The sequence below is a fragment of the Sclerotinia sclerotiorum genome, genomic scaffold, assembly GCF_000146945.2.
Source record: "Sclerotinia sclerotiorum 1980 UF-70 scaffold_3 genomic scaffold, whole genome shotgun sequence".
In the NCBI taxonomy this organism is placed as follows: Eukaryota; Fungi; Ascomycota; class Leotiomycetes; order Helotiales; family Sclerotiniaceae; genus Sclerotinia; species Sclerotinia sclerotiorum.
The window spans coordinates 441,557-457,164 of NW_001820833.1; the positions used below are offsets into that span (position 1 = coordinate 441,557).

General features: G+C 40.3%; 3 protein-coding genes and 1 non-coding gene across 4 annotated transcripts; 1 reads left to right on the forward strand and 3 right to left on the reverse strand.

Moving 5' to 3' along the window:
- Positions 1-536: 536 nt before the first annotated feature.
- On the reverse strand, positions 537-608 carry SS1G_14686. Its single transcript has one exon. It is a non-coding gene; the product is annotated as a tRNA-Ala (tRNA).
- Positions 609-2,423: 1,815 nt separating this feature from the next.
- SS1G_02268 (hypothetical protein) lies at positions 2,424-3,932 on the reverse strand (the record flags this gene model as incomplete). The annotated part of the gene is made up of 3 exons (XM_001596002.1): positions 2,424-3,131; positions 3,190-3,680; positions 3,728-3,932. 3 exons carry the CDS (start codon positions 3,930-3,932, stop codon positions 2,424-2,426), a joined length of 1,404 nt encoding a protein of 467 aa, XP_001596052.1.
- A 507-nt stretch (positions 3,933-4,439) lies between these two features.
- On the forward strand, positions 4,440-8,556 carry SS1G_02269 (hypothetical protein; the record flags this gene model as incomplete). The annotated part of the gene is made up of 9 exons (XM_001596003.1): positions 4,440-4,460; positions 4,631-4,831; positions 5,115-5,701; positions 5,754-6,170; positions 6,225-6,475; positions 6,525-6,664; positions 6,714-6,827; positions 7,333-7,394; positions 7,599-8,556. 9 exons carry the CDS (start codon positions 4,440-4,442, stop codon positions 8,554-8,556), a joined length of 2,751 nt encoding a protein of 916 aa, XP_001596053.1.
- Positions 8,557-15,037: 6,481 nt separating this feature from the next.
- SS1G_02270 (predicted protein) lies at positions 15,038-15,199 on the reverse strand (the record flags this gene model as incomplete). Its single annotated transcript, XM_001596004.1, has 1 exon — positions 15,038-15,199. The coding sequence occupies one exon, from the start codon at positions 15,197-15,199 to the stop codon at positions 15,038-15,040; it is 162 nt and encodes a 53-aa protein (XP_001596054.1).
- Between the last annotated feature and the right edge of the window lie 409 nt (positions 15,200-15,608).

Below are 15,608 nucleotides of genomic sequence, written 5' to 3' on the forward strand. Positions count from 1 at the left end.
AAACTATAGTTCTAGCCATTGAATCTGAGCTCACAAGCAACCAAATCTCCTAAATCAAAACAACACCAGAAACTCAGCGAAATATTATAAATAATAATTTTAGAACTAACCCAAATATTACATCAAAGAGTTACATTTTATTCATCTACTATCAATCAATTATCAATATCCACCGATCAATGATTAGAAAACTTTCAACTACTTGTCACCCTAGAATTACCTACTCCTGACTCAACACATCGCCTAACCATCTACTCCCATCCACCTTCGCTATCAATATCCTCCCACAACCCAACTACCAAAAATCCAACTCCAAAGAAAAACACAACATTTCTCCCAACCACCTCCTCCTCTCTTTTCCATTTCATCTCCTACCTATACCCGTGGATCCATCCATCCCACCCAAAGAAAAAGTCCGTGCACGCACTACCTACGCAGCAAATCCTTAACCGAAAATCCCCCCTAAAAAATCTTCAAAAAAGTCATCTATCATCTTCCATTCCCATGAAAGAAGACAAACAACACGTAGTAATGAATGGACTAGCGGCGAATCGAACGCCGGACCTCTCCCATGCTAAGGGAACATTATACCACTAAACCACAAGCCCGTTTTAGATGCTAGGAGAGGGATTAAAGAGTATATGAAGAGATTTTGAAAGTGGAGCGGGAGGTGGACCTCCCCCATGCTAAGGGAACATTATACCACTAACCTATACGCGCAATCTTTAGCTCGCCACTTAGATCTACAATTTTCAGTTTTCCTGAATATCATTGCTTTAAAATAGATTATTGTAAATCATTTCTATAAACTGAAATATTATTTTTTTATTTGTATAATATAGACTTTGATGTTACGAGGTTTGCCGTCTAGATCACGTGGAAGTGCTCTAGGCTCTCGAGGTGGTTTATAACTAGGCGTCAAGCAGGGACTTAAGTAATGACAATGATGCAATTCGTAACTAATAGTAGAGTATACTAAATGATTGATCTTGAGCACGAAGCTCTATACAAAGAAAATCCATCATGATTATATAGACCTTCGTGTTCCAACATTGGGTTGGAGCGATGGAGCTGGGGAGCGAGATTCGAATCTCGCTCCTTCGCTCCCTCGCTCCCTCACATGACTATCCACGTGATCCTGTAACACGTGATATTAGTTTATGACGTTACAACGTAACAAAGAGATGAGTTTGAAAAGTATACGAAGAGATTTTGAAAGTGGAGCGGAGGGTGGAGACTTTGAGTCGGAAGTGGAGGGAGAGGTGGGGCTTGGACTTTGATGGATGATGGATGATGCGGGCTAGAGGGATAGGGAAAGAGGGAGAGGGAGAATATTGTGGATGGGGATGGAGGAGAGATAGTAAAATGGGTTGATGGGCAGAGGGCGACAAGGGGAGATTTTTAGCTATGAGATAGACGATGGGGTTTGAGGAATGGGAATGATGAGGAAGGAATTAAAGATATGAATATGTAAAATATGCAAAGTCATAGTCCATCGAGTAACGGTAAGATTATATAAATCCAAAGGACAGTTGGTGAGTGTATATGCTAGTAGCCATGACACCTCGATCAAGAGTATCTAATAATCTGGACTACAATCAAACAATGAGAAGTTTTCGGATTCCTAAATTTATTTGGGACATTCAAATCAATTAAAATAATGAATCATATTTCAAGTATTTATGATTTTTTGAAATATTAAATATAATTAAATATTCAAACTATTTGAAACATTAACTTATAATCACATTCAAGCTCCTCAAGCTCAAGAACTACACCAAGAAAACAAAAAGCAGAGATTCCATCAGGAAATCTCGCCAAGCACCCAGAGAATAGAATAAGGAGGGAAGAGATATAGTAGAAAATGTAAGATTATATTTAGTTCATTTTCCATAGAAGGTCATATATTGATATACCAATACATCAATTAATTATTAAAATAAACTCAAAATAATTATCAAAAATAACACCAAAGTGAGTTATGTATACAGAGGGAACAAAGACGAATGCTGGTATGGTTATGATGAGACTAAAAGAAAGAGGGATGGGAGTTTTGGTAGGATATATTTTTCTGCGATGAGGATAGACAGGTGGGTAGATAGATTTATGGTAGTAGGGATTTCTTGGTTTATAAATGATGGGTTGGTTGAGTCTGAGGATTTGGAAGATGGGCTAGAAGAAACTTTCGTGATAGATGAAAAGCTAATCGTGGTCGCTGGTAATCATTCCTAGAGAGTTTTTATTATCTTCTTTTATGCGCATAAATAAGTGATTGAAAGATTTGATATTCCCTATTCCAACCTAGCGACCAGACTCCCTGATATCCCAGGAAATGTAGCTTAGCTGAGCAAAATAAATCTATATTCTAACCTATTTTCTACCCAAAATAACTCAAGAATACTCCATTCCATAATACTGCACATTTAATTCTCCCTAACAAACCTATAAAAAACTCCACTAATAGCAACCAACAATCCACCACAAATTAAAAATACACCTCTCCTGTACTCCTCTCCTTCCCTCACCAAAGCCAAACTAATCACCACAAATACGTTCAATGGAACCCTTAGTGCTCCATAAACCCTCGCTCTAACACCATCCTCCACCCATTTTCCTTTCAAAGAACCCACACTAGGAAAATACATACCAACCATCGCTTCAAAAACACAAAATGCGTAAAAAGTATAATGTTGATTATTAGTGAGAAGAGGAAATAGTAAAGAGATAGAAGAGATAGCGAAGACAATGGTCAAAAGCCGAGTTTGAGTGAGTGATTTGAAAGTTGAGGAGAGATGGGTGAAGATTAGAGATCCGAGCATGACTGAAGACATGAAACTTGCGAAAATCATGCCTAGTGGCAGTGGAGGTGAGGATGAAGATGATTGAGTGGAGTTTAGGAAGGGTGTCCAGAAGAAGACGAAGAGGTACATGCTACCTTCAAAAAAACAGGAGGCGAGGCCAAGAGTGAAAATTCGAGGGTTGGTGAAGATTAGAGCTAGGACTGAGGAGGTAGGAAGAGGCTCTTTGGGAGTGCGCGAGGGGGAGTTGGCATTGGGTGAGGTGGATGAATTTCTTGAGACGCTGGAAGGCGACTTTTGGGTTGTGATCGCGCTGTCACCGTAATTTTCAGTCTATGGAGATATTGTTAGTTATGCGTTGAGAAATCTACATGCAGCATGGAAAACTCACCCAACATATGGTTATGATATATGCGGAAATCCCCAAAAGACAAGCAGAGGCCATAAATGGCATTCTCCTATCATCCGTGATCTGAACCAACCACTCACTAAACACACCCGATAAAATAGCCATAACACTATTCAGAGTAGACATAACTCCAAAGAGACTATTTAAACTCATCCCAGCTTTTTGTATATTCCTCTTATGATATTCCGTAACCATCCAACTTTCAAAAGCGCTAAACATCAAACTCGTACTTAAACCTCCAAATATTCGTCCAACAAACAGAACTGGAGCGCTATGAAAGAGAGTCGAAAAACAAGAAAGCGAATAGGTGAAGCAGAAGACGAGACATGCTGATTTGCGACCATATTTATCTGCGAATGAACCTACGAAGTATCCAGATATGCCACCGGATAGAAACCCAGTTGTAAAGAGTAAAGCTACGATTTTCTCGTCGAGTCCGAATTGATCTTTGTAGAGACTGTAAACGTAGGGTCCTATATGCGCATTAGTAATAGTAGGTTGTTTGAAGAGTATAACTTACCTTGCAGCCAATCCGATGCCATCACAAGACAATAAACGGTAAGGAATAGTTTGATGAAGCGGCTTGCTTCTGCCTTCGCAAGAGGGGTAGCAACATTCGCATTTCTCTTATCTTCTGCCGACTCTTCCCTCATATGATATTGTCGCCATGTAAGAAGAGCGCATGCTGATATTAATACCAGAAATGCACCATCATAGAAATTCATATTGAAGAACTGTAAAATGAGGTATATCGAAGGAGGGTAATGCCACTGGTTTCAACGTTGGATTCACGAAGAACAACGAAACAATCGGTTGATGAAATAAATCAATTGATAACTTTAGATGTTCATTTGAAATGAGAGTTCAAGACAAAAAAGAAGAAAAGGCAGATACGAACTTACATTCATTACCTTGTGTTTGAACATTGACATTTGGCGCGTCTCAGCCTTTGAGTCTAAGGTTGATGCTTTGGCGCTGTGCTCCGTATATGTTTGCGGAATTCGGTATTTGGAGCTTGGAGCTTGAAGTCATAGGATTCTGAACCAGCTCTTTTGGGCGGTAAATACCCTGTAAACGTCACTAAAACTAAACAGGATCGAGTGGCATGGGCAGAATAATCAAAGGAATCACACCCCACAGAACATCCTCAACCCATCTCGATCATTTTTGGGATTCGAATAATACATTTTATATACACAACCATGGAGTGGTAACGGTAATTTTGTCCAAAAATGGATGGTGATTGGGAGGAAGTAAGTCCTTCTTTCTTTTCTCATCACAAAACGCCTTCCATGATTATAACTTTCCATGCTGGTTTTCAGCCTTGTCATCAACCGCATTATAATTCCCCAGGAATGAACTTCCTACGATGGCCGATGTTGCTTCACATCATGCTAAAATTCTTAAGGTCAGTAGATTCCAGCTGCCACCTTCGGGTGTGCATCCGGATCTTACACAAGCTCCCGCGCGAGCATTCGATTCTTCTCAAGAATTGTTTTGGACGGGGGACGAACTGGGACGCGTCAGGAGCTGGTATGGTGCCGAGGGAATAAGATATACATCCTACAAGGCTGGCCAAGATCCAATTCGTCAATTCCTGTTCCATGATAAGGGGGTTATTACTGTAGGCGGAAGAAGCGTTCACATGGCATCGAGGAGGGGTCTATACATATGGCATATCACGTACAATCACTCCCAGGAATTTGGGCATAGCAGGGCTGATCTCGCGGATTTAGTCACGAAGACATGAAAGACTTGCGATGTATGAGCTATACTTCGAAGGGGACATCAGAAATACTTGTCGCAGGACTCCAGGATCAAATGTTTGTTATTGACGTGGACAAAGGGATTATTACGAAACAGGTACAGTACTCCGCGAGTTCGCAGAATAATTTCTAAACCTTCAGGTACCCACGAGCGAGCACTTCAAGATCATGAAGAGAAGCCGGTATATTTGTGCAGCCACAGCGCATGGATCCGTCAGCATACTAGATTCTTATAACTTCACTGTGATCAAGACTTGGCAAGCTCACACGGCCCTCATCAACGATATGGATGCGCAAAGTGAGTATCTACTTACTTGTGGCTATTCATTACCACAGCAAGGGTCATACAGACTTGATACTTTTGTCATGGTTCTTGACCTCAAGACATTGACCACCCTACCTCCAATTCCCTTTCCTCCCGGAGCAGCTTTTGTTAGAATGCACCCGCGAATGCTGACAACCACATATATCGTTTCGCAACAAGGTCAAATTCATATAGTTGACTTGATCAATCCGAATTCAAGTAATGTGAGGCAAGCAAATGTTTTGTCCACATTGAGATCTTTAGAGATCGCTTCTTCAGGGGACGCTATTGCCTTGTCGGATATGGAAAATAGCGTACACATATGGGGCTCACCAGCCAGATTTCGGTTTTCCGAGTTCAGTAATCCTATCGAGGTTGCAGATTCGGACGAGAAACCTGTTCGTACAGACTGGTCCGATGATACGTGAGTATGAAATACATTCTCTTTATGGTCTTGCTAATAAGACTTCGAATAGTCCATTAAATACAGTTGGTATGCCCTATTATCGAGAAAACCTTTTATCTGCTTGGCCGAGTCATATGATTTTCGAAGTTGGTGCACCGCCTGTAAAGCTCGACTCAAATTGGATTTCAAATCCAAAAGTTGCAGACTGGTATATATACGGTCGCAACGCAAGGAAGGATGTCAGAAGGAACCAGATAGAGAATACGAGAACGATCGAAAAAGCCCAAGCGAGCATACCAGCGCCCAAATTTTTGAGTGAAAAGGCTAGAGAAGCCGTGAATGATGCGACGCCCGAACGTGGTATGAACGATATCGCAGATAGCATAGGGAATAGAGAGCTCCCTACTTTGCAAGCCGGTACTAATGCTTTGTATATGAATGTCGAGATTAAGTATAGTAAATTTGGAGTTGATGATTTTGATTTTGGGTAGGCTCGAGACTTTCCAGCTCTTTTTTTGACGAATCCGCTAACATTAGGCAGATTTTATAATAAGACTCCATACTCGGGGCTCGAGACTCATATCTCCAATTCATATGCGAATGCGTTGTTGCAAGTGATGAGATTCACTACCCTCATCAGGAATTTGGCCTTGAAACACACGGCTACAAGTTGTGTTAATGATATGTGTTTGTTATGTGAGATGGGATTCTTGTTTGATATGCTTGAGAAAGCAGCGGGGACCGTGTGTCAAGCAACAAACTTGCTGAAGACTTTCAGCCATCATCCAGAAGGTAAGTGATTTCGTGGAGAATGATGTTTACACTGCTGACATGTGATAAGCTAAGCACTTGGGCTTATTGGAGGAAGATTCACGTGGAATTCCACTATCAAATATGCTTCAGTCAATGAATCGTTTTTTCCTCGATAGAATTCCAAATGAATTTAAAAGCGTCCCTGGTGGTTCAAATATGCTTGAGCGTGTTAGTATTCGACTTAGTGTTGCCATCAAGATTTTTGCTAACAGCTCAGGTTTTTTCTACGCCTGCCACAATGATCATAAAATGTGTTTTTTGCAAGAGTGAGCACACACGACCAGGAGCAACCTCGTCTGTTGATCTTACCTATCCGCAAACACCAGCTGCTGTGAGTAAATTGTCGCTCTATTTGACTTATGCTAAGTATATCAGAAACTCTATGGTCGAAATGGCAAAGCACCACCGATGCCGAAAAGATCATTTTGCGAAATTTTGAAAGCGAGCGTGGAACGAGAAACGACAAACCGCGGTTGGTGTATGAATTGTAAAAAATATCAATCATTACAAACGAAAAAGACCATCCATACCTCACCTCCAATTCTTATGCTCAATGCATGTATCTCTACTCCTGAATCAAAACACTTTTGGGAAACACCTGGTTGTTTACCAGAAGAGATAGGAATCATTATTAGCCAAGGACAAATATTTTGTTACCAAGGCGAGGATTTAAGACTTCATATTCAACGCGGTGCTCATAACATTACTGTTTATTCTTTAGTAGGTTTTGCTGCAGATATTGATATTGGGCAACATGAAAAACCTCATTTGGTATCTTTAATAAATGGTGATACTCATCTCGAGTTCCCTTTTTGGCATGTACTGATGTATCATAGTTGCTCATTCTGCGCCAAATTCACCATCAGAAAGCCAATGGTTTCTCTTCAATGATTTTCTAGTAACTCCGATGCCGAAAGAAGACGCTCTATCTTTTAACTCTAGTTGGAAACTTCCATCCGTTATCACTTATCAAATGAAAGATCAAAATAATCGGGTTGACAACTCTTGGAAGCAAAGTTTAGACACTTCTATATTATATTCTGATGAAAAGTTTGTTCTTCCTTTTCTCAAGAACCTTTATAATTACTAACCATGTCTATAGTACTCGTGTTATTGATAAAACCCATAGGCCTCTCTCCTCTAATCATGAAACACCAACTGAAGGAACTCTCATGGCTATTGACACTGAGTTCGTCTCTATTCGTCAACCCGAAATCGAAGTAAACTCCGAAGGTGAACGACAAACTATTCGACCCATCGCACACGCTCTGGCCCGTGTCTCTGTTGTCCGAGGCTTTGGTGAAGACGAAGGGTTTCCATTTATTGATGATTATATCAATTGCAAAGATCCCATTGTCGACTACCTGACATCTTATTCAGGTATTAGTCCGGGTGATCTTGATCCACGTCAATCAAGACATAATCTTGTTTCTCTTAAAACTGCTTACAAGAAACTCTGGATTTTACTAAACCTTGGATGTAAATTTGTGGGACATGGGCTCAAGACAGATTTTAGAGTCATCAATATACAGATACCCAAATCGCATGTCATTGATACAGCTGATCTTTTTTTCATCCCAGCTAAACAGAGAAAATTGGGACTGGCGTTTCTGGCATGGTATCTTTTCAGAGAAGATATTCAAGTTGAAACACATGATAGTATTGAAGATGCGAAAACAGCGTTGAGGCTGTGGAGGAAGTGGGAAGAATGGACTACAGCAGAGAAACTTGGAGGAGCACTGGTAGAAGATTTATTGATGGAAGTCTATAAGCAAGGGCAGGCGTGCAATTTTAGACCGCCGGGGTTTAATGCTAGGAAGGAAAGGGAGAGGGAAAGAGAAAGGGAAAGAGAGGGGAAGGATATTAGTAGGGCTAATACACCGCCTGGGAATGAAGATGGTGGTGTAAGTTTAAAGGGACCGAGTACTCCTATTCGTAAACCATTGGGAGCACTACCGTTTGGGTCAGGAGGTAGTGGAAGTGCGAATGGTAGTGGACTTTCGAGCTTTGGTGGAGGGGGAAGTGGTTGGACTCCTGGGAAGGGAAGTCCGTTACGATGAGGTGAGAGGGACCTGACCTATTGGTAGGTCAAGCGGTTTGGATTGAATACCATGGAAGTAGCGAGAGGAAAAGAAGGATGCGAGAGTGCACGTAGAGTCATTGTAGTAAATTGATAGGAAAATTGAATGAAAAAAAAATTGAATGAACCAAGAAATTGATTTGAATATTTAAGATATAATATCAGTGGTCGTGGCATGGTGTCTATGGTCTGGATTGATAGACTGGATTTAAGTTTTCATCTAGCTTTTGTAATCTTACAAGAGTACTTTATTTATATTAGATGTTTATATTTATTGTAAAATTGCTTATTATTACTATTTGTGACGGAAATCCCTGCTTTCCTCCCACCCTTATTATATAAGAAACCTCAGGTACATTAACCATGTCCACACATGATACGATTACTCGAGATTAGTATGCGATTTAGGTGACCTGAGGATCAGATCCGGACAAGTACTAGGTATCAATGGTTATCGGTAAAGTAAGATCATTGGAGGAATAAATATGACTTCTTTTTGCCTAGCTATTGCGGCTAGGCCATTCATTTGTGTATATATGTGACGCCTCACACCTCCGGGTCACGTGGCATGCCCCGTTTGTATTTAATCATAGGAAAACTCTCTACTCTTGTTTTCCTTCTTCTTTTCTCCTTAGCTTAGTATTTTCTAATACAAGATACTTTACCCAGTATTCTTGAGTGTGACAATATATAGAGTAGCTATCCCCATCTACAGGTGCTCTTCACCTGTAGATTCTAAGTTAAATACAATTGCTGGTCTATAAACACCCTTTTGGTCACACTATTATTATTATTTAATCTTACTAAAGGAAAGTTAAATATAATTTTTTCAAAATAAAGTTTTAAGTAAATAATAAAAGTTAACAATTGTATATACTTTGATATCTATTAAATATTAAAAATGATATTTTTAATATTCTTATATATGTATCTCATCTTTGTTACTGTTACGAGGTTTGCCGTCTAGATCACGTGGAAGTGCTCTAGGCTCTCGAAGTAGGTTTATAACTAGGCGTCAAGCAGGGACTTAAAGTAATGACAATAATGATATGCAATTCGTAACTAATAGTAGAGTATACTAAATGATTGATCTTGAGCACGAAGCTCTATACAAAGGAAATCCATCTTGATTATATAGTCATTCATGCCTATGGCTAGTCAGGACCGCGCAGCGGTCCTGGACAGCCAGCGTTCCTCAGCGGTCCATAACGTGACTTTAATCACGTTACCTTGCTTTAGTCATGTGACGCGGCATAGAAGATAGCCGTTGTAACAACCATACCATACCATAACATGATATATAGCAAAACATCCCAGATCTTAAGCTTACAAGTGGCTAATAGTTATTTCAACATTATGAATATCTTCAATAACATTAACAACACTACTCGGTACAACCTTAAAAAGAAAAATGTTGAAATGTTGAAAAGGAAACGATGTATCTAACCTTACCTTACCTTACCTTAACCTACCTAGTCCATCTATCTATCTATCTACCCCACTAGGTAATTCACAAAATCCATCATCATCACATTTACTATTTATGATTTATCGGGTCCAAATCTCCCGACACACGACAAAGTACTGAGAGTAGGTTATTTAGTGAATACTCCACACCCAAACCCCGCCCGCTTCTAAAAATATCTTATTCATCTAGCCCGTACATCCCATCATCCTACCATCCTGCCATCCATCCTACCATCTACAAACCTCCCATAACAACACCAGCGTCTCATCAAAGGAATGACACCAACCAATAACTAGCACCTAGTTGGTGTACGTACGTACACCGATCGATCAACACTGCACACTGCACACTGCACACTGCACACTGCACACACGGATCGACGAGCCGATCTCAGATGATATCGGAGATCAATCCTAGGACCCGAGTTTCGGCACGTAAATTCTCGGTGATCTTGGTCCGCGGTATGTAAATGAAAGTAAGTGTTAATTGTTAATTGTGATGAAATGGAGAAGAATATGTAATGATACGTAGAGCCGTGCGTGCATGATCTGAGAGCTGAACCCCAGCTTTGACGACTAATTCTGTTATTGCTATTCCTCCCAGGTTTGAGGGGATGTCATGTCATGTGGAAAGGTAGGTGGGTGATGTTGCTAACTCAAAGTATACAAAATAGATTGAATCCTCGGACCGAAACTTCAAGAACTAGCATACTTTGTACATTAGCGACTTTGCAAAAACATCTGAACATCATTAGATAAGGTCTTGCAATGCATGCAGATAAGATGTCCTAATGGATGATGCGCACGTGCTTGTACGAAAGTATCCTTGAGAAGTCGTACAAAATGGCACTAATAAGCGCCTGTTAAAGAGGCACATAAGTGGATGATGAAATAATCATGAAAAAGCACCTTTAGACTATGAAACTACTCCGAAATCATTTTAGACTCGGGAATAATCTAGACCAGTCCGGCGCGTCCATGGCCAGCATGACTCGTGCAATAAGCCACTGGACTAATAAACGCCGCTAGGAAAGAGACAAGCGGTACAAGGTTCCATATAAAAGAAAGAGAATGATATTTTGATAGTTCTCAATAGGTTCGGCCGAAGTTTATCGTGTGTTCGTTCCATGAGGGCGGCAGGAATCTTTAATTTGATGTCATATGTCATACATGACGATTCTACGCCGTTAGTGTGTGTAACTTGCATAGATATGTGAGCCATGAAGTTGAAAATATGAGAATAAAAAATAAATAAAATAAATAAACAGATAAAATTAAAATCAAAAATCAAAAACACGGGGTTAAACACGTGTATTTCGTGTGTTACATGAACCTCGGCTTTCCGTCGTCAATCTCAAACTGTTGAATTGTAATCAAGCTGGTCTAGACTCAGGTCTTTTTGCAGTAAAACACCCACAAACTCATAATTCAGCGACCTCAAACTAAAAGGAAATCAATCTCGCTGAAAAGCAAAGATAAAACTTCACTTAAGAAGTACCTATGCTTATGTGATATTCCTACTTGGTTCGTCATGCACATTACATTATGTATTATGTATGTAGAAGGGAAGGATTTCTCTCCGTATCCCCAGCCTTGTCAGACTCAGATGTCCAAGTTCATCACCAAAGCAAGTAGAAATAGGCGAAAGAACACTTCCTCTTCGCATATCTCATCCTCATACTCGTACCTTGTCTCTCCACCATGCTGTACATACGTACTCCTTACCTATGGCGAAAGTAACACGACCTGAAATCCAGCATCATCTTGATTCTTAACCCTTGAGATCCCGACGATATGGAACGTCAAATTTAAAGTTGTTTCTATAAATACTTTCTTTGCATAAAGAAAATGATCTTTTTCTTTCCGACAAGAGTGCACCTTTGACGCCGAAGATCGGAATGGCCGTCGTGATAATTTATTTCGCTATCTTAATGTCTTGGTCAGATGTTCAGCCGTGCTGACATGAGTGTGGCGTATGAAAGAGGAAGGAAGTTGGGTTGGTACTGGCTCAAGGAATATCCCTTGCAATAATTGCTTTGGATCCTTTTGAAGACATTCTAGAATATTACTGTGTTCAGTTAGATTCAACACGCAATATCAACCTCTGTCGTCTGAGATGTTTCGTAACATTCGATGCTTTCTTCTGGAAGGAAAGAAATGATTCAATTTTTGACCGAAAACTGGTACTGTACATCCTGCCATACCTTAATTAAATGGATCACGAGGCTTTGTCTCTGATGCAGGTACGAGTTGGCGAATATTGGCCATGTTTAGGAAATGGAATGTTTCTTTTTTGGATCTGCCTGTGTCACATATTGGAAGATAAGATTTGTCCACGTGGGAATACTTTCTTTTTGTGGAGTGAAAAGTCGACCTGTTATTATGTGGCTTGAGGAAGGGTTTTTGATCTGTGAAAAGTACTTTTTCGTGTCCTTCTTTCATTCTGCATATGCTGAGTTCAATGTATCTTTTGGAAAGCTCCTTGGGAATATAAGATGAAAATGAATAATGTGCCGTTATTTCAAGCTCACATGGAAGGAAAAGGCGATATGGATCCCAGTGGCTTATGTCAACGGGTTGAAGATGTAAAAAGAGGTAAGTATGGAGGACATTGAGAGTGTGCGGTCTGCGGAGGGCTTGAAGGATCATTCCAGGTTGTACAAATTAGTACAAGGACAGGATAGCACAAAGCGATAAAATCTATAAGTCGTAAGTACTCCGTACACTGGCCGGATTAATACTGAGCAGTGTCTTCTGGCGTAAGGCGATTGCATTTGTATTAAGCTTTGCATGAGTTCCTTCAGCTGGATCAATTTGGAAAGCTTCTGGAATCCGATCCTTTTGATGACGGGATGTTTCTTGTCGCTAGTATCGGATCGGAAAGGAGGTGAGTGATGACATCTGAAGAAGATCAGTATGAACCCTGTAGACTCATAAGGAGATGAAACGCAATAAGGTAAGGTATGTCTCACCTAAAACAGATCCACTGGGGCATCACTTCTGTAAGACTGTTAGGTCATGGTAATAAGGAAAAGAAGTTATGAAGCATAAAAGGGTGATGGGGTTGAGGTCATGAGAATATATTCATTGCCTGTTGAAGCATATAGGCGAAGATGATGAAGGGGTCAGATACGGCTGTTCGGTAGTGTAGTGTAGTACGAGAATGGTATCACATGTTCGTGCCGAAGAGTACGGGCTGTACTTGTGAGGGGTCCGGAATTAATGAAGGCAATCGGGATAATGTACAGACTAGGGATAGTAAGGCTGTAAGGTATTTGTAAAATATGATCGATCGTCTTGATCGACTTTCCACAACCTTGTTTTGGGGCTGAAACCCCAGGAAAAGAAAATATCTTTATGCCGAGAGACTGACAAATCTATTAAATGTATTGCGTTGCTTATCATTAGTGAGTGAGGTTATGGTTGGTTTGTTTCATAGGTGTGGTGTTGAGTTATGCCGGATTCACTGAAGTAGGCCGTTGCACTGTTAAGGTATATCTACACTGTAATATATGTAATCCTACCTATAGTATTTTCGTCGCAGAAGTATGAATATGTATCCAATATAGGCTCAGTATGTAGTGTTGTAGTGCTGTAATAATAAAAGGAAAGAAAACCCCATAACAACTTATACAAGTACCAGTACAATCATTCGATGTATTAGTTCTATCACTTCCATGGCCGCGCAATATCACTTACAATTGATAGCATATACATAATCTTAAAATATTACTATAGATATTTCATTAGGTGGTTCAGCTTTAATGATAGGCGCCTCTTTTGGGCTTCTGTTACAAGTTTCTAGTGAGTTTACAGGTAAGCGAAGCCTAGAAGGAAGGGATCAAGAATTTATTAGTGTATACCTAGTAGACATAGCAAATGCTCTAGAATCTAGATAGAGCCAATGATTGAATTATTGACAATGAACCTGATGAACCATGTTTATACATACTATTACTATATAGTAGATAAATAGATCAAGGTAAGAGCAACTGTTGGATGTACTCGGTAAGCAAAAAGGTAAGCAAAAGCACGATTCATACGATTCATATCACCTCAATATCATCAGCAAAGCCAGACTAATCAAAAGCCAAGATTTACAACGCCCCGTGTTACCCTTCTATCCAGTCAAAATTGGTTCCATTTCATTCTTCTATCTTATCCTTCCGCTCATCCCATACACCCCATACAACCCATCACATCCCGTCCAATCTGAACCACTCACCACTCTCCCGTCATTCCCTTCTCAGCGTTTTGCACTGGTTTTGCCATGCAAATGCCATGTGTGTTTTGAGCTTTTACCCCTTGTCACATTGGATTAATTCCCTACCGGTACTCGCCGCAAAGTGGTTAAGTCGACATTAAACTTGAAATCCTAAAGTCACTAAAGTTTCTGCTAAACTACATCCGTGGACTTAAACTACTTGACGGGTCCACACTTACGAACGCCTACGGAGCATTATGCTTGCCATGGTTTCGCTTGCAAAAACGCCTTCTCTCTCCACTCTGTCAATAATAATAATAATAATAATAGGGAAAGGGAAAGGGAAAGGGAAAGGGAAAGGGAAAAGAAAATTGTATCCTCTGTGCGATGCTTGGTAGGGTCGGTAGGGTAGGTAGGTAGGTAGGTAGGGTACACTGTAATATACCACTGAATTGCATTGAGGAATACCCTAACTCTTAGGGGTACTTGTGCTATCAACCAGCGAGCATCTGGCATGCAGGCGTGCGTGTGTGCGTGTGCAGCTTCATTAGGCACTGTACTTTGCATCCCCAGGTAGGTGATAATGCTAATGGATGGGAATGGTAATGGCAATAGTAATAGTAATGGTAATGGTAAGGTATCAAAGTCAATCAAATCAAATTACTAGGTAGTAGAGTAGGTACCTAGCTAGGTCATTCATTATACTCACTCAATCATTCAATCATTCATCCATCCATTCATTCACCCCCCATCAATCAATCATATCGCTTCAAATCTGACATCGCTCTTCTCATCCAATCCCAATACTACTTACCACTTCTCGAAGATGGATCCTTTCTCTCATTGACTCCATCCACACACATCCACTCCATCCACTCCCATCCACAACATCCACATCCAAATCTAAATCAACCTTCACCTCAAACTCATATACCGGTCCCTTCAACGCCATATCCATCCGTATCTTCGAAAGGCGGCATTGTGGTCCGTTCACGAATAACAGACAATTCCTTTTTTCCCTTACCTCACTCACTTAAGGAATTAAATTCCTTTGATCACTTCATTCATTGTCTCTACTTTTAGTCTCTCTGACACCAGGTTTCATCCTAAACATTCCAAAGGAAAAAAACGATATATTTCGTCTAAGAATCATCCATCCCATCTTTGTTCTTCTAATCCACACCGTCTATATTCAATTATAGATAACTCATCTCACCACATCAGAGATCAGACTCACTCTGCTTTTGTCCACCTGATATTCGCTTCCAACACAGCATCTTGCAATTTCCTTTAAGAATAAACAACTTTACTATCGATAAAGATCGACCCGAACTTCCACCTTTCTGTCTCCATACATATAT